Source organism: Sebastes umbrosus, chromosome 1 (genome assembly GCF_015220745.1).
Source record: "Sebastes umbrosus isolate fSebUmb1 chromosome 1, fSebUmb1.pri, whole genome shotgun sequence".
In the NCBI taxonomy this organism is placed as follows: Eukaryota; Metazoa; Chordata; class Actinopteri; order Perciformes; family Sebastidae; genus Sebastes; species Sebastes umbrosus.
The window spans coordinates 28,929,170-28,952,443 of NC_051269.1; the positions used below are offsets into that span (position 1 = coordinate 28,929,170).

Consider the following 23,274-nt stretch of genomic DNA (forward strand, 5'->3'; position numbering starts at 1 on the left):
GCAGCAGCAGCACCACCCCAGGTTAGCATTGGGACTCCAGCCTCTCTCACTTCCCCAGCTGCTGACGTCAGCTGGCAGCCTGGGCTGAGCTCGCCGCTCCGGACATAGCGCCGAGGAAAAATGCTGCTCTCCGTACCGCCAAGGGCAGGAATCAACCCATACAACGGCTACAACAGCAGAAACAGCAAAAAGGTAAAAACAGTTTTCTGCCTATCCTCCTCCTCTCCTCTCTCTCTCTCTCTCTCTTGTTATTAGTACCAGCTTGCTCTCTCCTGCAGGGCAACACGCCCGCAGTCTGTCTCGGCAGTAGGAGCTTTGCTGGTGACAGCAGAGCTGCAGTGTCCTTGAGAAGCGAAACGGGACTGAATTTAACTTCAGACTTGGTGGAGTGGAAACGAGCTCCAGAGAGCCAGAGAGGAGCTGTGTGCGGAGAGAGGATATGTAGACACTGCTCGGTGCTGTCATGTTGGACATGGTGGCTTTATTTCCTAGTATTTGTTGTGTTTACAGTGAAAGGATGTCTGCTCACTCATTTGAGGGGAAAAAGTCAAATGGTGGAGAGAGCAACTTTTCTGTGCCGTGTTGGGACATAAAGCGCGTCTGAGGCTGGATGTGTTTGTGGAAGTGGGGGTAGGGAGAGAGAGAGAGAGGAGGCAACATGCTACTAAATCATTCCTACATTTATATATCTAGTGTTAAATCTCGTGTCTTCATTTTGCCTCCGCTGCCGCCTAAGTTTGCAAAGTTTTTTTTTTTTTTTTTTTTTTTTCCTGGTTTCCCATCTGAAAGCCTGAATATGCCCCACCCCTAGAAAACCCACCAGACCATCAGGATCAGGACTACATTCATACTGGTGTGAAGGCGCGCTCCTCGTTACATTCAATGTTGTCACTTATTGTAACCAGGGAGGGACACTGTAGGCCTACAGCCCACACGATCAGGAAAACAAAGATAATACCTGAAGTACAACATTTGCTTAAAAATGCAAGTATATCATGTCTTCTCTCTATGGGCCATAAGTGATGGTAAAAGCTCTTTCAAATCCCACCAGACCATCATGACTACATTCCCACTATTATGAATGTTGACATGAGATTTAATGCAGGCCTACAGCCTACAAGATCAGGGAAACAAATGTAATACCTAAAAATACAAAAATTACTTAAAAATGCAAAATTATTCTGATGACTGATTGCAGAGCTGCATTTCAAGATTCAAGATTCAAAATTCAAGATTCAAGCCCTTTATTGTCATTGTGTAGTACAACGAAATTAGATTGTGACAATCCCATAAGTGCTAATGAAAAGATAATACAATAATAAAAAAAAGAGATAGTGCAATATAAATATAAAAAATATAAAAGATAATACAACATAAAATATAAAAATACAATATGTGTATTGATGAGATGACATTTTATGCATTAATTTCCTGAGTAGTATATCATGTGTTTTCTCTCTATGGGCCATAAGTGATGGTAAAAGCTCTTTTAAATCCCACCAGACCATCATGACTACATTCACACTGTTGTGAAGGCGCGCTCCTCGTTACATTCAATATTGTCACTTATTGTAACCAGGGAGGGACACTCTAAACAAGGCAGGCCTACAGCCTACAAGATCAGGAAAACAAATTTAATACCTAAAGCACAAAAACGATTTAAAAATGCAAAGTTATTCTGATTACTGATTGCAGAGCTGCATTTTATGCATTTAAAAAAATAATTTCCTGAGTAGTATATCATGTGTCTTCTCTCTATGGGCCATAAAGTGATGGTAAAAGCTCTTTCAAATTCCACCAGAGCATCATTACTACATTCCCACTATTATGAATGTGTGCTCGTCGTTACATTAAATGTTGTCACTTATTGTAACCAGGGAAGGATACTCTAAACGAGATCTGATGCAGGCCTGGAGCCTACAAGTGCAGGAAAACAAATTTAATACATAAGGTACAAAATTTGCTTAAAAATGCAAAATTATTTAGATTACTGATTGCAGAGCTGCATTTTATGCATTTAAAAAAATATTGTTATTATATTTCCTGAGTAGTATATCATGTGTCTTCTCTCTACGGGCCATAAAGTGATGGTAAAAGCTCTTTCAAACCCCACCAGACCATCACGACTACATTCCCACTATTATGAATGCTCGTTACATTCAATGTTGACATTGTCATTTATTGTAACCAGGGAGGGATACTCTAAGCAAGATTTAACTCAGGCCTACAAGATTAGGAAAACAAATTTAATACCTAAAGTACAAAATTTGCTTAAAAATGCAAATTTATTGTGATTACTGAGTGCAGAGCTGCATTTTATGCATTTAAAAAAATAATTTCCTGAGTAGTATATCATGTGTCTTCTCTCTAAGTTATGGTAAAAGCTCTTTCCAATCCCACCAGACTATCATGACTACATTCCCACTATTATGAATGCATACAAAATTTGCTTATAAATGCAAAATGATTCTAATAGCGGATTACAGAGCTGAAGTTTATGCATTTAAAAACATAAACAGGACAGTACAACTGTTTAATAATGACTTATTAATTGATTTAATCCCACCATATCGAAGGACAGACTGATGATCCATGAACTGTAAGCTAGTGATGTTAACTTATTTAACAGTTTTTCACCAAAATCTTTGGGAAAAGAAAAAATATTGTAACGTTAACTTAACGTTACTCCTCGTGGATCATAAACGTTTGAATATAATAGACATTATAGTGCTTTTTATCCTCAAAAAATGGAAGCTCCCCCATTCACTTGTATGTGTTTTCAGGCCAGTCTTACCCGGTCCAATATGGTGCCCACGTTGAAGTACGCTCCAGGAGTCAGTGTGTGGTCTACGTATATATATCTATGATCATGACTACATGGCCTACAGCCTGCAAGATTAGGAAAACAAATTTAATACCTAAAGTACAAAATTTGCTTAAAAATGCAAAATAATTCTGATTACTGATTGCAGAGCTGCATTTCATGCATTTAAAAAAATTAATTCCTGAATAGTATATCATGTGTCTTCTCTCTCTGGGCCTTAAGTGGTGGTAAAAGCTCTTTCATTATACATAGGGACATGATGTTGTGATTTCACATCCTCTGGATTCACAGCAGCTCCTCCTCTCCTTCTGCTCCGGTTGCTTTCAGCAGTCTGGGTTTACTGTGTGCTCCTGAACTCTAAATGGCATCTGGAAAATGTATATTGACATATTGTCTTTCTGTGATCTTGGGCACCGCCTGGCTGCTCATCCCTCCCAGATATCTGATGTCAACACTAGTGCCTGTTTGAGGAAAACAGGCAGCATTGTGTGCAGCATCGTTTGTTCTACACACACACAAAATCTATTTTAATGAACTTGTCAGCTATTAAATTAATCGGCAATTATTTTGATAATCGATTAATCGGTTTGTGTAATTTTTTTAAGTAAAGAAAGTCAAAATTCTCTGATTCCAGCTTCTTAAATGTGAATATTTTCTGGTTTCTTTACTCCTCTATGACAGTAAACTGAATATCTTTGAGTTGTTGACAAAACAAGACATTTGAGGACCTCATCTTTGGCTTTGGGAAACACTGAGCAACACTTTTCACCATTTTCTGCCATTTAACAGATCAAACAACTAATCGATTAATTGAGAAAGCGATCGACAGATTAATCGACAATGAAAATAATGTTTAGTTGCAGCCCAAAGTCTTAAGGAGGTAATGTTTTCTCCTCCATTTGTGTTAGTGGTCCCAAGCTTCTTGATTTTGTGAACTAAAGTTCACAAAAAGGTCAAGTTCCTGTGTTGTGATTTTTATCATTTCCTCCTCCCACATCTTCCTCCTCCTCCTCCTCCTCCCTCTTTTTATCTCTTGCTCACATTCTGCCATACCTGAGCTGCACGAGTACACAAAATAAAAGCCCGATCACAAAATAAACACGGCGAGCGGTGAGAAAAGCGCTCTTTGTGTGTGCTAGGTGATTACCGAGGCGTTGGGTTTCTGTTGTGCTTAAAGCCAGCTGCTCTTGCCCTAACTCAGCACCTCATTTCCTCCCTCAAATAAATAGAATTAATGTTCTCAAATCAAATTTGGTCGGTTTCCGTGTAAAGCTTCCTGGGTGGAAAAATAACAGGAGGCTTGTCGCTTCTCAAGGTATCATACGTCTCGCTTGGAGGCTCATCGAATGGCTTGTTTTTATACTCGTCAATCACATTTTTGTTCTTGGGTTGGCGCGAGTCCTTTTCAATGTCAACTCACGGCTGTGATTTATAGATCTGGATGCTCTATTGGATCGAAACACGACTAGATATGAAAAGAGATGAAAGAAAAACTAACTGGAGCAATAAACTGTCACACAGGTTTCACTAAAAAGGCCATTCAGACATGCCAGAATAGCAGAAGTGAAGTCTCCCATGTTTCTTTAAATCAGCAACTTCACCCTTTCACTTTCAACTCCACAAGCTTTCAGGCGTCACCCGTGTTTCCTACTTCTTGCCAATGCTGAGTATCCTTAACTTTTGTGACATTACTCTGTGACAACACTCAGGGGCGAATTCATACAAAGTATTGCGTGGCTTCTGCATCCGTTAAACCGGCACAAATAAGACAAAAATTAACCCTGTAATTGTCAAAGCATGTGTAAAGGGTGAAATGCACCCCTTACTGTGCTGCAAAGCAAATAGCGTCTCGGTGCTCCTGTGCTGGTTGCATGTATTTAAGTGAGGTAGAGTGCAGACATTTGGTGCAAAATTGGCCCCTTTCTAAGCAAATGAGCCAATGCAAAAATGCAAAAACAGTCCAATTCACAAATATCAGCACCAACGGCGAATTCACACCAGGCAGCGGCGAAGCATGGCTCGACGCAATAATTACATTTTTCTGCAGCTGGGAGGCGTTTTCATGTGTTTCAGCCGGGAAGAAATTCTTTGTAACACAGGTCAACATGTAACAGAAGTCATAGGATCTGTTTACTGATTGGTTGTGGGTCCTCTCTGGCTGCACTTTACTGCAGAATCAAACGGCCGCAGCTCGCTGAGCTCGGGAGCCGCTGCAGCTTTTTATAGACATTGCATGGCATATCGACGCAGGCTGAGCTTCGCCGCTGCTCTGGTGTGAATTCGCCGTAATCGTCACTAGGGCTGTGTATTGGCAAGAATACGCGATATGATACGTATCATGATACAGGGGTTCCGTGATTTTGAGAATCGATACAGTATTACAAAACAATATTTTCGGTATTTTCTTACACCCCTAATTGCCACATGCAGTTACAGTGAAATTATCAGTGTCTTGAGAGAGTTAGTGGTGACTGAAGCGCATTTCATGCCCAGACTTTCCAGTGATCATCGCAGCATTGAATTACATTTTTCTTTTGTCCTATGCTTCAAATCATCTTCTTTTACAGTCTGAATGTGTTCATTTGAAAACACCAACAGCACCGACAGACTGGGATATTAAATCCCAAATACGCTTTCTTTCTGTCACGTTTAAATTCCCTACCTAAAGTTTTGATGAATGCCTCTGCACCTCATCGGTCAGGACCTGTTTTTCTTTTTCTCTCTGCCGTTGTTCTGCTCACAAAGGCAACATTTATACTTCACCACATGGATAGTTGCAATCAGATGCAAAAAAGGGCAAACTACACTCAGCTGCAAAACTTTATGTTTGCGTTTGTGCTGTAATATCTTTTGTGAGTCAAACCTTGAAGACGAAGCAGATGGCGCTTGCAAGTGATGCGCGGATCACGGCGCTATCAGCGGCTGCAATTCATTCTATGTGAATTCGCCCGTCAGAGTTTGACTGCTGTGTGTGGTCACAGTGGAATTTATTGATTTTAAAACAATGCTTCCAAACAAAAGAGGCTTGTTAAAAAGCTCACGCACGTCGACATACAGGCACATAAAACATCTAGGAAAGATTGATTTGTATTTTGTGACATAGAATCCTGGTTAATAGACACCTCGTTAACACCTTGATCACAATAAGCAGAGTGTGTTCGGTAACTGATCCTGTGCTTGTGGCTGATTAACATGAAGTCATACAGAGAATCCGGTTCGTTCACTGGCCCCCAAAAAAATCCAGAATAATTTTACAAAGAAATTGCAATAATGATTTGTTACGTATATTATTAATATATACTGTATATATGTTATAATATATGTTACTGTGAAAAAGTCCATTGAAATTGAATGACCCTCTCAGTAATTTCAGGAGAAAAAGGCCCAGGGTTAGATAGGATTAGCCCAGATTCAGATAATAAGTAACAGTTACTGTTACGGGTTCAACATTGACAGTTTGTGTTTAGTTTTCCTGCTTTAATGAATGAAATAATCATAAACTTTAACAATTCACATGTAAACTGTCCAGTCACAAGGGTTTATTTGGATCAGGCAGCGATTAATCACACAGAGCATTTTAACTACACAAGCATATTCATAAATCCTTTTTATTTGGTTAACTTGTATTTATATGTAGCTTTAAAAAGACTGTAAATGCAAGAATTCAGACTTCAGAAGCATATTTTAATGTGATATACAGTAATGTTGAAGTGAAGTGACCTTTATTAGTGGTATAACAATTTCCATTTTATATCAACGTTCAATTAGCATTCAGTTTCACTTGATGAACACAGGATCATCTTAAGGAAATTAAAATGAACTTAAGGGAGTGGTGGCAACGACATCACTGTGGCAATATTTATCCCCTATTTTTCCTTTTTCTTGTATTCTCATGTTGTTTTTTTTGTCTCAACAATGAGACTTGAGAGTTCGCAAAGTTCACATCTTTTCAATGATGACCTCGTGTGCTTATAGTTGTACTTCTGAATTAGATTTTCTCACAGGATAGTGCTTATGTCAGCCACTGTCTACTGTTCAAACAAGATTCAAGTCTGTGCAAGTATATTTTCTTATCACGACATGAACTGAAACCAGCCGATGTCCGGGAGGTAGAAAATCAGTCTAAAAGCATCTCTTTACTTTGTTCAACTGTCACCAGTAATGTGAATTATACATGGTGAGTAGTAAATGGGGCAAAAACACGTAAAACCACCTGTATTGTCCTTAGAACTTACAAAGCATCGGAGCTAAGCATGCATTTAAAACATTTATCATTTGGCATCACTCATTCATCACACCTTGTTAACATTCCACCTATAATGTGTATTTACTAAAGATTAAAGTAACAAGTGTTATTTTCAATTGATAAGTGCTTTCCATTAAAAATTGAAGCGTGTTTGAACCACCAATACCTCAACAATGATTGAATCATTGAAAAGAGAAGACACGACTTCCCTAACAAGTGGAGCAAGATGTTATAATGATAGGAGAATAAGGAAACAGTTAATTTTGAAAGATGTGTGTTTCAACACATTCCCCTCTGAAAGTGAAATGTTTCCTTAAGAAAGATGAATATTCCATCAGTTACAAGTTCCACCTTGAATCTTTAAAGCCTCATCAGTCATAACATTGAATCAAATGACTACGTGTACACATGTGAAATTCTCCTTGCAGTGACAAGTCTGCAGCTCTACAAAACGTTTTAGCCTTTTAGCTTGTTTTTTTCGGTTTTACAGCCCGCACGTTTATAGCGTGGTTGAGTCTCACAGCTCTCATTAATCCTATTTGCAGCTGCAACAGCCAGCTGTTTTCAGCAAACAACAGAGTGACTGCCAGCAGTAACATCAAGTACAAGTAACCTAAAACTAACGATTATTTTCATTGTTGATTGATGTGTCGATTATTTTCTCGATTAATCGATTCGTTGTTTGGTCTATAAAATGTCAGAAAATTGTGAAAAAAATGCCGATCAGTGTTTCCCAAAGCCCAAGATGACGTCCACAACTCAAAGATATTCAGTTTACTGTCATAGAGGAGTAAAGAAACCAGAAAATATTCACATTTAAGAAGCTGGAATCAGAGAATCTTCAAAAAAGATAAAAAAAATACTCAAACCGATTAATCGATTATCAAAATAGTTGGCGATTAATTCAATAGTTGACAACTAATCGATTAATCATTGCAGCGCTACCTACAAGCCTACAAATAACATCTTAATCCCTAATTTGGCTTTTAGAGTTTGTCCAATAATGTTAAATCTTGTCAGTCGATAAGTAACAAGAAACTGCAAAACAGAAATGTCAATGATATGTCTGAGGTCATTTAGAAACAGTGTCTCCATTACGTCAAACAGAGAGCACAGACAAGATGATTTTTACACTGTAAAATGTCCCACTCACTGTGTATCTTGGTCATAATAAAAAAAAAACATCTAAGGGAAGATTATTTGAAAAAAAATGACTATCCACCAATATATCATTGTCAGATTCTTTAAGCTATGTATATATATATATATATATATATATATATACTAGGGCGTATTAGGGAGTAAGTATCGCCTCAAAAATCCAGTATTAGTGGGGCTGAAATAACAACATGATAATCTTGCTTTAGTTACATTTTTTTTTTATGCCAAAGATAATTGCTGTGTATAAAAGGCACTGAACACATAACACATGCTCGTAAATGCATGTTTGCAACAACTTCATAACAGGAAATACATTACATACACAAATAACTGCTGTCTACAAGGCTACTTTATTCGTTTGTATGTATTAAAGCAGCTGCTCTGCTGCTGCAGTGACTCCTCTGTCCTCACTGAACTCTCCAGTACAGTCACCTTCGTTCTTCTGGCCGTCCGCCAGTTAAATGTTTATCTATCTTTTTTGTTTAATGTGTCAAATGTGTTGGATCGTTCCCCGGCTTCAGTGCCAGCTGAATGAACCGGTTAAGGTGAGCAGGTAGAGAGGGAGACAGAGTCCTTGGAGAAAGCACAGTTGTCAGAAACCCGATGCCAAGTACCGCAGTGATGCCAGACACTCGGTGTGCCTCACATTTTGTTAGATCTCTAGCTGAGCCGAGGGCCAGTGTTTGGAGGTATCCGTTTCCAAGCTCCCCGGCTTTGGCCACCTGACCCGGCTTGAAAGCCATGCATGCATGTGCATTTGCACTGTGCATGTGCGTCAACGTGTGATCGTCAAAATTTTAAGAGACAGACAGTTTTTGAAGACTAATTGGTGCCTATAAAAATGACAAAAGGAAGTGGGAGGTTTAGAGACGGAAAGGAAGGCAGATTCAGGAACGAGTCTGGACGTGAGCTCGGTGTCCCTGTCACCTGGTTGGAATGCAGCGCTTCTCATTCAAATGGCTGTGTGATAAGATCAGGAGCAGATAGAGAGGATTTCCTGCCTGCCGCCATACTGCAGCTTGACGAGACACACAGTCCTCACCTAACTCTCGGCTAAAAAAGACATTTTTCCATAAATCTAGTGACAAATTAGTAGTTAAAAACATTTAGTCTGTATAATTTGTATCCACATGGCAAACAGGAAATGATTTGTATCAAATAGCAATACCAAAATGTTTGTCGATGCGTCAGAAGCGAAGATTTACAGTATCATATTAGTTTTCCCATGACTCATTTTCCTAGTTGGTCCTAAAGTGGAGCCGGTGCAAAGCGGCAGCTCAGCGTTGTAACTCTATACCAGCCGGAAGCTGCGCCCTCATTCAGCAAGGCTATAAATCTGTGCATTAGCATGTAAGTCGGTCAGCTGGTCAGACAGCCACAGCTCTTTCCTGCCTGAGGAGAAGACAGGCAGCCAGGACATGGGAAGGCGGGCAGACCCCCCAACAGCCAGGAAATCCATGGAATTCTGCGGGTCAAACTGGGGTCGACTGGAGAAGCCCCCACAGGGAGACGGAGATAAAAACAGAGGTGGAGCGAGGCTAAAACAGGGCTGGATGTGTATACAGATTTGTGCAGAGATACAGTAGCGGGCCTTTAAAGTGGTCATATGAATGAATGGCTTATTTTGATGTCATATTGTGTGCAAATTTTTGATATAGTAAGAGATTAAAGTCCGTCAGCACCAACAACATGCAGTATTTGAGAGAGACACCTCCTGGCAGCTTCAGAGGATGGATGTAAGTTTACATCAAGGTAGAGGAAATGGTTTTATTTATAGACGTGTTCTTGATTTTTATCTTCAGTTTGGTCCTAAAAATATCCAGTGGTATTTATTTAAGCCTTTTGTTATTATGAATTTGGAGCGGTTGAGCAGAGGAAGAGAAATGCAAACCCATCAAAACATGTTGTTTCCTGAGGTTCAGGTTTCAAATGGGTCTTGAGCAGTGGGCTACCTCCGCGGGGTCTGAGAAGTGAAGCCAATGCGGAAGTGCCTTAAACCTGCAACCTTTCTAATAGCCAGCAGGGGGCGACTCCTCTGGTTGCAAAAAGAAGTCAGATAGTATAGAAGTCTATGAGAAAATGAGCCTACTTCTCACTTGATTTATTACCTCAGTAAACATTGTAAACATGAGTTTATGGTCTCAATCTCTAGTTTCAAGTCTTCTTCAATACAGAATGATGTTCATTTAGTAAATTATGTTTCCATTTAGAGTCAAATAGACCATAAAGCAGGGTATGCTTTAGGGCGTGGCTACCTTGTGATTGACAGGTCGCTACCACGGAGATGTCCGGTCTGGGGGTTGTCCGTGTTTTTTTCTTACAACTTAACCCTTTCACAGTGTGTTTTCAGTTCATGAAAGTTGATTATAATCTTTTTGGTTACCTAAAATATCTCATTCAGTCTTTAGCTGTACTTAGCTCCGCCTTCTCGTGTCACTTCTGGTTGCAAATAACCAAGATGGCGACGCCGAAAAAGCCTAACTGGAGGCTTCAAAACGGCAGTCCACAAACCAATGGGTGACGTTGAGGTGACTACGTCCACTTCTGATATACAGTCTATGGTCTAGGGTCATGTCAGTGGTAGGAACAATTGTAATGGTTAATTGATTGTATTGCTTGGACTATCAAGATTAGAAAGTCCTTTATCAACTGTCATTAAAATAAAGAATTCATGGAACTAATCTGATTTTCTTACTTTTAGTATAATGAAGTTTGAAGCTGGCTCATTTCTGAGAGGACTGAATGTTTGATTAATGATCCACTCATCTGTTTAATAGGAGCAAAGGATTGGAGTAGTGCTTAAATGATTAGTGGTTTAATAGATCAATCCGTCATTTATACAGCAAAGCTACTAAACTTTCATTGTTTCTATTTTCTCCAGTGTGAGGATTTGCCGCTCTGTGTTTTCTGCCACAGTAAATTGAATATTCTTGGGATTTTGGACTGTTGGTCGAAACCAAACAATGAATTTGAAGACATCACCTTGCTCGGCCCGTCATAATTTCCCAGAGGTGGCAACTTGGTTTGTTACAGTGCTAGATTGGATACATGATTTATTTGTTTCTAAGCTATTGCTACTCTCTCAGCAACTACTGATCAACGAATCAAAAACAAAATTAAGATAGTGGTGTTTCAGCATAGGTCTTCAACAGAACAACATGCAAATCAATTGCATAAGGACGCTGAAATAGCCTGAAATGTAATCAGCAACCAGCAGGGCAGCAAAGACCATTTCATTTTGTGTGTTTTAAATTTGATTAGTTCAGTTTGGGATGTTTATGATTGTATTTCATAAGCAGTTTAAAGATGATAAATCATATATTTTGACTCAAGATCCTATGCAGCTCTTCAAGATCAATAAAGCATGCTATAGGAGTAGGCTGTGAGTGTGTATGCGTGGGTGTGTGAGTGGTGTGTGTGGTTGCAGACTGGTGGTTTTGTTGCGATGGTGTGCTGCTCCCGGTCCGGTCTGGAGCTTGATTGGGACTTGGCTCTCTGGTAAAGAGTGTGTGAATGAGATTACAGGTCTCTGCTGTCCTGCTCTTTCATTCACAAATTAGCTGCCTCCAAAAATGTATTCATCATGAACTACACTGTGACAAGATAGATAAACTCTTGTGGGCAGGCTCGTACTGTGTTTGTACGTTTCCCCACTGGCCCTGAGAATGTTCTGGTCTGACAGAGATGAACGAACCCTTTTTGGAAATAAATGGATTGTGCTTTTTTATTATTCAAATTTTCAAGCAGTGGACAATTGACATGATAAAAGAAACATTGGTACAAGATAATGCAGCTCAACTAACTATCAAAAAGATTTTTAGGCTATAGTTTGTTGTGTTTTGAATTTCCATCCATCCAGACTATCACAGGGCTGACACATGGAGACAAACAACCATTCCATTGTTTGAATTAAGTGCAAAATTTCATTCTGGATCTTTCTTATATTAAAGGAACAGTGTGTAGGATTTAGCGCCGTCTAGGGGTGAGGTTGCAGATCGAAGCCTCTTCCGTGGGCCAAGTGTGTAGGAGAACTACGGTGGCTGACGTGAAAACCTGAATGGCCCTTTTTAGAGCCAGTTGTTTTAAGAGTAGCGTAGGTCATTTGGAGATTAGCAAAGCCAGAGTGTGTGTGCGTAATTGGGAAGTGAGTGGTGAAGCAAGAGAGAGAGAGCGGCGGCGAATGTCTCTGAGTGAACAAGTGAGCTAGTGGAGCAGAAGACAGAGTTAGATTAGCTCTGAGAATATCAGTGAATGTTCAGTGGAAGTGGCAGTTTGTGCAGAAATAAATGCTGCAGCTCCTCAAGACCAACAGAGGTTTCCCGTTTCTTGTTTCCCGGAGGCGTACTGGAGTGACGGGGGTTAACTCCAGAGCGAGTAACTTTATCGACTCCGGCCCGAGCAGGAAAAGTTAACACCGTGGTTTGTCCGTTCTGGGTTACTGTAGAAACATGGCGGTCAGCTCTGTGAAGAGTGGATCTGCTCCCTATGTAGATATAATCCGCTCATTCTAAGGTAACGGAAACACAACGATTCTTATTTTCAGGTGATTATACACTGAAGAACACATACTTATTAATATTATATTCCATTCCTGCCAGTAGATCCCCCTCATTGTTACACACTGATCCTTTAAGCAACAACGAGAACACAAAGTTTGGGTGGTCCTTGTAGCCTGATAGTTAACATGCATACTGTATAACCTACATCTCTGGTTTGATTTCAGCAAATAAAGACAAAAATACCAAATCTAATATATATTTATCATCTTTAAAAAAAGAACTCCTAGACTACATATTTAAGTTGACAGTTTAAAAATTAAAAATTTAATTTTGGTTTCTTGACATGACACGTTACTACATATATCACAGTGAGTGTAACTGAAAATGCCTTTAATTTGACGTTCGAATCTGTGTACATCCGGCTGTTTGTGCCTTTTTACTGGTGGACATGTATAAAATATGTCTGGAATGAAACGGATGAAAGGAAAGAACGCACACACCTTTTTTCTTTGTTTGGAGGATGTGTCTCCATCTCACCTAACCCGAACAAGCACATGCAAACTTTTCAAGTTTCTTCAGCAGCAGAGGAGGAGAGGATTATCTTTAGAGAAACGAGCCTCTCGTTGAATCGGCCGCCATGCTGCTGCTGGCTGAATAGAGGTCAGAGGGGCTGTCGGAGAGGGGCTCCGTGCCTTATGGATGGCGTCTAATTAGCGGGATTGGTTGGGCGTTGCTGGTGGTCCTGGTGTGACCGTGACTTCCTGCTGGGCTTTTCCTAAACACCACCAGTCTGATCAGTGACCCTCTCCTCCCTCCTCAAATTAACCCATTGTCCTCTTGTCGCCTCCGTCCAATCGCTCTCTCAAATGAGACGCTCCCTTCCTCGCGGCGCTGGGCTCAGTCAGAAAGTCCTTCGTATGCAACACTGAATGAAAACATTTGGCTGTAAGATTAATGTGATTAAAGTTTCTCACAGCAGACAGAGATTTGCCAATTCTGGCGAGCCTGGTCTGCACTCAAGTGTTGCTATTTATTGCCTCAGTCTTATTTGGAAAACAGCCAGTCGAGCTATTCCTGGAAAGAGAGGTCTTTTTTTTTTCAAAGTGATAATGAAACCGCATTTATCCCAATAAAAAAATATTCCTCCGCATGGTTACACAATCTTTTGTTTGATTTCTCCAAGGAGGGCCACAATCCCATAGTGAGAGGAGGTTGTTGCACAACAGCCTTTCATGTTCCTAGTGGTGGTGAGTCATCGACTAGTTGACTGTGGTTTACGACTTTAATTCACCGGCTCTTAGTCCTCGTGGACTGATGAAACAAAACGACATAAGAAGGAGGTTCAGTAGTAGTATGAGCATGTTACTATGTATTGTCATGTAGCAACAAACACTTGGTGTGCTGTTGTCACTCATCTCTTTGAATTCTCCTTGTTTGGATCAATGGACTTTGTGGACTGAACCCTGTTTTTCCATCTTGCTTCTCACAGTCCTGTTAACTGTTACCCTGTTTGAGAGGGAAACGTCAGAAGAACCTGAGGCTTCTGCGAGTTTAGGAAGATTGAAATTCAATCTTGAACAGATGGCAGTGATTCATTTAGAAATACCTGCCTTCATAAGTAGAAGTAAAAAAGAGAGAAAAAAGTCGAGTCTATTTGATTCCGCATCATCAGACTGACTAAATGTTAGTTTTAGATCTTTAGAGCTTTGGTTTTGATATGCACCGCAAGATTTTTTTGTGGTTCCACAAGTAAAAAAGAAGTTACTGAACACAGGGAAAGCATAAGAGGCCCCTTTTCCCTATATGGAGCAGGCAGCCAAGAGGCCCCGCATTCCCCTCAGAAAGCACTATTGCTGAGTGTTGACATGAGGGCTGTATGATATTATTATTCGCAGCTCCCACATATTCATCTGTCTCATACCAGATTACTTTCTGTGTCTCAAAATCTCCGCTGTGCTTGTCCAATGTTTGCTGGTGTTGAAGAATATTATTCACGGTGACTTTTTCTGTGTGTTCACGCACACAGCCATCAAATTCTTTCTTGTTCCAGCAGACCTATGTGTCCTCCGGCCACCAGATGGCGCCCCCCAGTCCCAACCACAACAGTAGCAACAACAGCAGCGGGGGAGGGGAACAGCTGAGTAAAACTAACCTGTACATCCGCGGCCTCCATCCGGGGACCACGGACCAAGACCTGGTCAAGCTCTGCCAACCGTGAGTGACTTTTTTTTTCGTTTTGATGTACTTCAGATGGACTGACAATATTGAAACTGGAAAGGATGTAACGTGACTCAGACATGTTTTATTATGCAGATTGAGCCTCAAGAATTCCACGTCATGAGTCTCATCTGTAAAGGAAAAGTGTGACATTTTGGAAAAGACGCTTATTCGCTATCTCATCTTGTCTTGTCAAGATTGATATCCCTCATTGATGTCCGTGCATTAGGACTGCAACTAACGATTATTTTCATTGTTGATTATTTTCTCGATTAATCGAGGAAGTTCAAGATGACGTCTTCAAATGTCTTGTTTTGTCCACAACTCAAAGGTATTCAGTTTACTGTCATAGAGGAGTAAAGAAACCAGAAATTATTCACTTTTGAGAAGCTGGAATCAGAGAATTTAGACTTTTGTTTTCTCTAAAAAATTCTCAAAACGATGAATCGATTATCAGAATAGTTGGCGATTTATTTAATAGTAAACAAGTAATCGATTAATCGATTAATCGTTGCAGCTCTACTGTGCATGACGATAGAGCCAGGAGACAATTATCTTAGCATAAAGATTGGAACCAGAGGAAAAATCTAAGGTTGAAAATAAACCTGCCAACAACTGTAAAGCTCAGTAGTTAACATGTTATGTCTTGTTTGTTTAATCTGGTCACATACAGAAATCAGAAAATCTGCATTTTATTATTTTATGTGGATTACGTGCTGTAAGCCTTTCTTTAAAAACACAACCTCACAGCGAGAAAAATGCTGTGTCTCAATTTGCACACTTCTGTACTGCTCAGTGTACTACATAGAAGTGTACTAATGGAAGTATCTGATTTGAGACACAGCAAAAGACTCTGGGAAGTCACTGCTCCTGGCTGTTATACGCCATACAGTCAGCGTAACGTCACGGCTTAACGTCACGCAACATAACGCTGCGCAACGTAATGTTGCGCAACGTAACGTTGCGCAACGCAACGTCCCGCAACGCGACACCCCACAACGCGACGTCCCACAACCTGACGTCCCACAACCTGACGTCCCACAACCTGACGTCCCACAACGCAACGTCCCACAACGCAACGTCCCACAACGTAACGTCATGCGTCCCACAATGTAACGTCCCAAAATGTAACGTCCCAAAATGTAACGTCCCAAAATGTAACGTCCCACAATGTAACGTCCCAAAATGTAACGTCCCAAAATGTAACGTCCCACAATGTAACGTCCCACAATGTAACGTCCCACAATGTAACGTCCCACAACGTAACGTCCCACAACGTAACGTCCCACAACGTAACGTCACACGGCGTAACGTCACACGGCGTAACGTCACACGACGTAACGTCAGCAAATAAACATATTTTCCAAGATGTCAAACTATTCCTTTCATGACGATATCTCATGGAGAACGGCCCGCTCTATGTTCTGTTTGTTAATCGATTACAAACTCAAAATGATAATGTAACAAACAGTTAATGATATGCAGGTATGTAGGCCAATGGTAAAATATGACTTAGAGGAAAAAAAGAATAGGGCTTGTAGTTGTATTTGAGCTTCAGATGAGTGCTGCAAAGATGTAGCAGGTTTAGTAGTTGTTTGTAATACAGTGTATTAAACACGTAAAAGGCATTTGTCAGTGTCAGGATTGTCACAGACTTGTTGTGTAACGTTAACGGTTCAAACAGGCGAAGATATTGGCCCCACTGTGAGTTATTATCCTTCATATTGAGTCAGACTGTAGTCTGACTATAGTACATTCCAGTCCACCACAACTGGAACAAGTTTTCTTTAGATCGTTATCTTTGATGCTGCATCGGAGAAAGAGTCGTGTAGAAACTTAACCTCTTGCGAGCGGATAACATCTGCGCTGTCTGGAGCTATGCTCTTCATCTGTTGGACACATGAAATTAAATTGTTTAAAGCCATAATTTTATGCTCAGAAAAAAGAGCTGTTTCGACAGGAAGGAGGGAAAAGTGGTTTGTGAATAAGGATGCTGAATTACCACAACTAAAGTCAGTTTGATTAAATCTTAACAATCAACAGTAGAAAACTAGAAGTTGTCAGCAAAACGGTAGAGCCTTAGAGGGAAATGGAGAACGAATGCAGAGAGTCGGTGGGAAAAGGACAGGACGGGGGTGAAGGAGGAGAGAAGGGGCCAGAGAAGGGTACAGCATGTTGCCTCCTCATGTCCTGATCTAACCTTTCACTTTGTGTGAGGCCGGATCGGCTCCACGGCAGTGAATTAAGATTTACACATCCTTAGACAAACAGACAGTCAACCCTCTATAGTATGTCGGCCTTACAAAACACACACCTACACACACACACGGATAAAACCCAGGAATAAAGCAACCAAACTGGTTTTGGCTGCTGCAGGTCAGGGCTACGCTGTATGTCACAGAAGTGATTTGTGAACCTTAGCCGTGCATCCGTCATCTCTGCGGGTCATTCCCAGTAACAACACGCCTCCCTGAACAAGCACTGGCCTACGCTAATAAAAACCTGGCTAGATAATAGGAACACCACAGCCCCTCCCTCAGTAATACAGCTGTGTCATCCTCCAGTTTAACCACTCTGACCCTACATAAGGAAGCATCAAATCCACAGTGCAAATTTACACACAGCTCGTATTCTGATAATCATATTTGAGTGTGCACACACACAAACACACACACACACACACACACACACACACACACACACACAAGTCAAAGCTTGAACAATGAAAGAAAATCTGAAATCAGCGGTTGGTATGTGAAGCACAGGGACTGACAGAGAAGTCATTGTGGGGTTGTTAGAGGAGTAGAGAGAGGCTTTAGGAGTGGGTGGGAGGGCTACCTCTGAAGGGGAAACTTAAATGAGTGGGAAAAGAGTAGCATGGCCTGCTGGGAAAGAATGTCAGACAGCCGTATATGGGTCAGAGCTGTCTTTTAAGTCCCCGTGGCCTCCACGGTGAGATGGGCTGCTGCTCGGAGGTAAGCGGAGGGTCACACAGTCAACGCGTTCAGACCTTTGAACTGTCCCGGTGTATGTTGGGGAAAAACATGAAACACAGCTTTTGTTTTTCTACGTTATGCTTGTAGTGAAAACACAAACCGATCAATAGGCCTTCAGTGTTTTCAGAGAGGGGCATGGCATGCAACAGATCGTCCCGAGGCCACAATCGAACCCATGAAATTGCGGTTGTATGGCATGTGCTGTACCACCCGCTCCCCTTTTTTTTTAATATTTTCTTTTTTCTATTCAGCCATTTTCTTACCAAACCAGTAATAGGTCTCGAAGGAACAGTGTTTCTAAAAACAGAGAAAATGATTTCAAATGTGTCTCTGAGGGCTGCGTGCGTGAGTACAGAACAAGGTCTTCCAAATTACTGTGTTCTGAGGCTTAATATCAGTGAAGAGAGTTTGTTCCTGAAATGCACTGCAAATGAAACCAGTGGAGTTGTGCAAGTCAGTTTCACTTAAGTTATGCCTCATATTAGTCAAGATGAACTTATTTTGCTATGGTTCATCCATTTGAGCCCCACACATATGAACACTATATTACTTCGTTTTAACTACAAAACATTTGATTGGGGTGGGGGGAAAAATCGATACAGCATAGTATCGTGATATTTTGCATCGATACACAGACGTCAAGTATTTATCTCTTATGATATAAATTGTAACCTCTTAACAATCCGACGGCTATGCTGTCTTTTAGATGTTGTAGTGGGCTCTGTCTTAAAAGCTAGAGTGAAGATACTGGTATTATGTGAAACTAGAAAAACCTAAGGAATCCATTGGTACCATGTTATGTTAGCTTTTTGGGAAGAACGCTAAATAACGCTCCAAAGTTACACTAAATTTTGGTGAGGAAAACTGGCATGGCCATTTTCAAATGGGTCCCTTGACCTCTGACCTCAAGATATGTGAATGAAAACTCTGAGATGAATTAGAGTGAAAACTGTATATCGTATTAGATAAAACAGATGTTGACAAACTGCATAATTTACAGTTGAAAAAAGGTAATAAATTGCAATATATCTTATCGCAATACCATTTTGTACTTATGTTTCTTCATTTGTGCTCGAAAAAGCTCAGAGATATGACCAAAAGAAATGTCAAATTTCAGTTGGGCTTGAACGGGTTAAATTATATCAAGGTTGTGTGTATATATCTTCATGCCTAATGACCACTTTGCAGCTGTTAGATGGCGGTGGGAAACTGTAAACATAGCCAATGCAAAGGTCATCTGGCTCTGTGGCAGTGGATGATGAATTATTAATTCCTGCAGAGGAAGTGTCCTTTATAATGGATCTAAGGATTAACGCACACATCCAGCTGTGGCCTGTAGCTGATATCAAGAGAGTTCACAAGACTGTTTTTGTTTCCTAAAAAGATGCATATGCGTGGTACATGTTAGAAACTCGGAGGAGATAAGGTCACGACATTTTAGCATAAATGCGTTGGACTCTGGTGTCAGTCGTGACACAGCTCTCGGCCGTGACCGTCCAGTTAGGACTGAGTCATCTGGCCGAATGTCCGCTGAAACTAGGCAGGAGTGTAGGACCCAGCGGTGCTCTGCGATGCGAGGGTGGAAAAACAGAGCGAGGGAGAGGGATGTGGTGGGAAGGAAGGCGAACCGGAGGGGTGAAGCATCAGGTTACAGTGTACATTCCGCCCAGACGCCATGTCGCCCAAACAGAGCAACTCACTGGCTAAATCCACCAGACAAGGGCAGGTCTATTATACTGTAGTGCTGCTGATGCACCGTCTTATAACACTGCATTCCATTAGTCTCCACATCTCTTACATAACACTTCTCATTTACTGCTTTCAGAGCATGAATGTTTTATGATACTGCATCAATGCATTAATTGATTGTCCTCTTTGTGGACTGAAATAACAGGTGAGGACACTAGCGTACGTCTCGTACACCGTTTGACTTTGGCTTTGTGTGTAATTAAATGAGTAAAGCATACAGTCGGTCCCCTTTTAAAGTCAATATTTTCTATTTGCGAGTCAGACTTTGCTTGTGACAGCACTTTAAAGCTTCATTTGAGCCAAAAATACCCGAGAGCGAGGAGCTGTATTTAGTAGAGAGGTGTGTGTTTGTGTGCGTAGAAAAAGATAGGCCTGGAACAAATCTCTTTTGGCCCCGGGGTGCTGTCTACTCTCTGTCAAAAACAACGCCAGGGAACAGAGTTACTGTACATCATTCAACCAGCAGACAAAGACAGAAGGGTGGAGGCAGATACAGTTTTGTGTCACCTAAGATTTCATTTTAAAAAGACACAATTGATTGCACGAAGGAGTATGTGTTCATGTTTACACCTGTAGTCAGGCAGCCTGAGGAAGTGCGGCAGGATCGGTATGCAGAGGTAGCAGCAGATTCCTCGTGTTGCCCTATAGTCACCTCATCTGTCATTGATCCTGTTTCCTGTCTGTCTCTTTGTCCCGGCAGGTATGGAAAGATTGTGTCGACCAAGGCCATCTTGGATAAAACCACCAACAAATGTAAAGGTGAGTTAAACTGTCATTTTAACATTTTATTTTTTTTAATCTGAGAGTTGACATCATGATTTTTCATTACTTTTGCTTTCACTTTTACCAAAGGGTTCTTTTTTCCTTATATGGTGGTCCTTTTAATATAGCTTCTATTGTGTAAGGTGTTAAATGTGTTTTAATGTGTCCTGTCTGGAAGTGATATGTTGTGTTATAATGTCCCTTTTTGGGTTCAAGTTTTTTTATTTGTCATATTGTCAATTCAAGCAAAGCAGTCATTGGCAATGAAAATCTTTGGTCTCAGGTTGCTTCAACAATACTCATAAAATATGTGTATAAAAGGGGGAATCTCACAAGTAAATGTAAAAACAAAATGATATTCTAAGGCATGAAATAAACATATAGGGCTTAAATATAAACATAAGTGAATATAAAATAGTATATATATATTTTGTTGAAGACAGATGGGAATAGTGAATGTAAACAGGATGTAGTATGTATATGCATGATAAGAAGTAATATACTGTATATACACAAAGGTGTAGACAGGAATGTAGTATGTATTATAGTATGTATATAAAAGTAATAGCAGGTTTTGCACATGCAAACCAAAGACAAATTTCTGTCTTTTGCACGCAAAAAATAGACAATAAAGTATATTTTTATTCTATTCTATGTCAACATTTTGGTAAATTCACTTACTTCTTCACTTTCTTGATGAGTTAGAGGAGAAGATCGTCGTCTCCTGTCTTAGGTTAGCTTCAAAATTGGAAACAGGGGGAAACAGCTAGTCTAGCTCTGTCAAAAGTTACAACATATCCACCTACCAGCACCTCTAAAGCTCTTAAATGAACATGTAATAATGTGTTTGTTTAATCTGTACACAAATCTTTGGACAGAGTCAGGCTAGCTGTTTGCCCCCGCTCATTCTGGGCACACACTACATGAGAATCAAGCCTATTTGGGGCATATTTCTGGACAGATATTCCTGTGGTGTGAGGTATATTAAGAGTGTTATTTACATCCCCCGATCAGCTTGGAAGTCCATCCTGGCTGCACCGATTTTCGCAAATATTAAACATGTTCAATATTTATTCGGATATCCTGTTGTGTGTGGGGAACCCCGAAGACAGCCGATGACTCAGTCACGTGGGAAAGAACGATAGCCAATTAAGTACAACAACCGCCGTCATAGCAGCCATGGCTAATGCAAACAAGAAGCATAAAGTAGTAGTAAGACAGACCTCAGAAATGGAGGACCAACTTGTTATTTACAGCAACAACATGAGTGTTTACGTGTCTCCATGACTTCATCCATATTTTTTTCTTTTTTCTTCGTCAATTTTCAGTAAAAAGTAGTGCAAAGACTAACATAGCTAATTCTCCCTGGCCGTCGTCCTCCATGTTCGCACATTGTTCGCTGAAATATGCTCCGAAATGCCAGGAGGCGTAAAAACAAAATATTCTGTGGATAAGCAAGAAGTCAACGAGTGGTGCTATATTTACATATTGCGTTTGTACACATAGTTGCATTTGTCTACTGTTATTATAATTTTTTTAATAATATTTTTTTCAGCATATAGATATAAAACAGACAAAACAGAAACAGTACACAGCCTGCAGCAGAAAGCCTCTTCTTTCTCCGGTGTGTTGCCTATTTCTTTCCAAGAATCTAATGTCATCTGACATGTCTCAATGAACAGTTGTAGAGATGTCTGTAGAGGTGAACCTGCCCGGCCAGTCTTCCCTCGAAGGCATCCATGTTGAAATGAAAGGCGCATCGCGTGCAGTCGGCGAGTAGTTACAAAAATTCAGAGGTGCAAGACCAAGCGCCGCAAGAACGCGGAGCCTTCGCGCAACACGCGAAAACCGTGATGACGTAATTTTCTGGCGCGTGCAGGTCATTAACAGGTCGTTATATGTGAGGTCTGTTAAGATTTGAAAAATCCTTTAGTGTGGGTCAGCCTTCAGCTTACCGTTGCCTGGCGTTAGCTTCATATTTAATAGACAGATATGACAGTGGTATTGATCCTCTTATCTAACTCTCAGCGAGAAAGCACATAACTCCAAAACAAAATAACACCACAGTGATTTTAATATGTGTTTGTCTGTTTTACAGGATATGGCTTTGTGGATTTTGACAGTCCAGCAGCAGCACAGAAAGCTGTTACAGCTCTGAAGTCCAGCGGGGTCCAGGCTCAGATGGCCAAAGTAAGAAACACTTGATCATCTCTGTTACACAGATACCACTTCTTTTACCTCCCCCAGTCACCATTAGGTTATCAAGTTCATCTTATGATCCAGTCTTGGCTGGCCCTTTTTTAAAAATCGATTGATCTCCAGAGAGCCTCCTGCTAAACTTTGACCGCCGTGAGTCCCTTTCTCCACAAGCACGCACTCGCCCTCTCTGCCATGTAGAAGGTTAAATGCGGTGGCCTGATTGGTAGCGAGTGTCCTGTTGGCAACGGTGCAAGATAAACTCTGGTTTATAGGGAGGCGTGTGTTATACTTCGCTGGCTGAACCTGTGCCAAGAAGGATAAAGTCTGGCTCGATGCAGACTAGATTTGTTACAAAATGACTCCCATCTTTCAATCAGCTTTTGTTAATTCACCGCTCTCGTCGCTTCGCTAATCCTTCCCTTTCATCCTCGTTTTGTCTCCTCTTTCTTCATCGCCCTCCTCACCACCTTCTCTCCCCTCACGCCCTCGTCTCTGTTGGTTGTGTATGTTGCTAACCTGCTCCTGTTGTAGCGCTTGTTCCGAGACCTTTGTCCAAGTGTCTGCAGTCAAAGCAACTCTTGTCGGCCCATTAAGCTGATCCCTCTGGCTCTCAGGCTCCCC

The 23,274-nt window shown here is 40.9% G+C and overlaps 1 protein-coding gene across 6 annotated transcripts in view; it reads left to right on the forward strand.

Annotated features, from left to right (window-relative positions):
* Nucleotides 1-23,274, forward strand: part of LOC119491430 (RNA-binding motif, single-stranded-interacting protein 2-like) — a 33,003-nt gene continuing 9,729 nt past the window's right edge. The window contains exons 1-4 of one of the 6 annotated variants that reach the window (XM_037775514.1): nt 1-192; nt 14,757-14,944; nt 20,393-20,451; nt 22,553-22,644. In XM_037775514.1, coding sequence (XP_037631442.1) covers nt 121-192; nt 14,757-14,944; nt 20,393-20,451; nt 22,553-22,644 — 411 coding nt within the window. In that variant the 5' untranslated portion in view covers nt 1-120. Of the gene's footprint in view, nt 193-303; nt 476-14,756; nt 14,945-20,392; nt 20,452-22,552; nt 22,645-23,274 lie in introns of those variants that run through there. The other 5 variants (XM_037775478.1, XM_037775487.1, XM_037775496.1 and 2 more) reach the window with 5 other exon arrangements.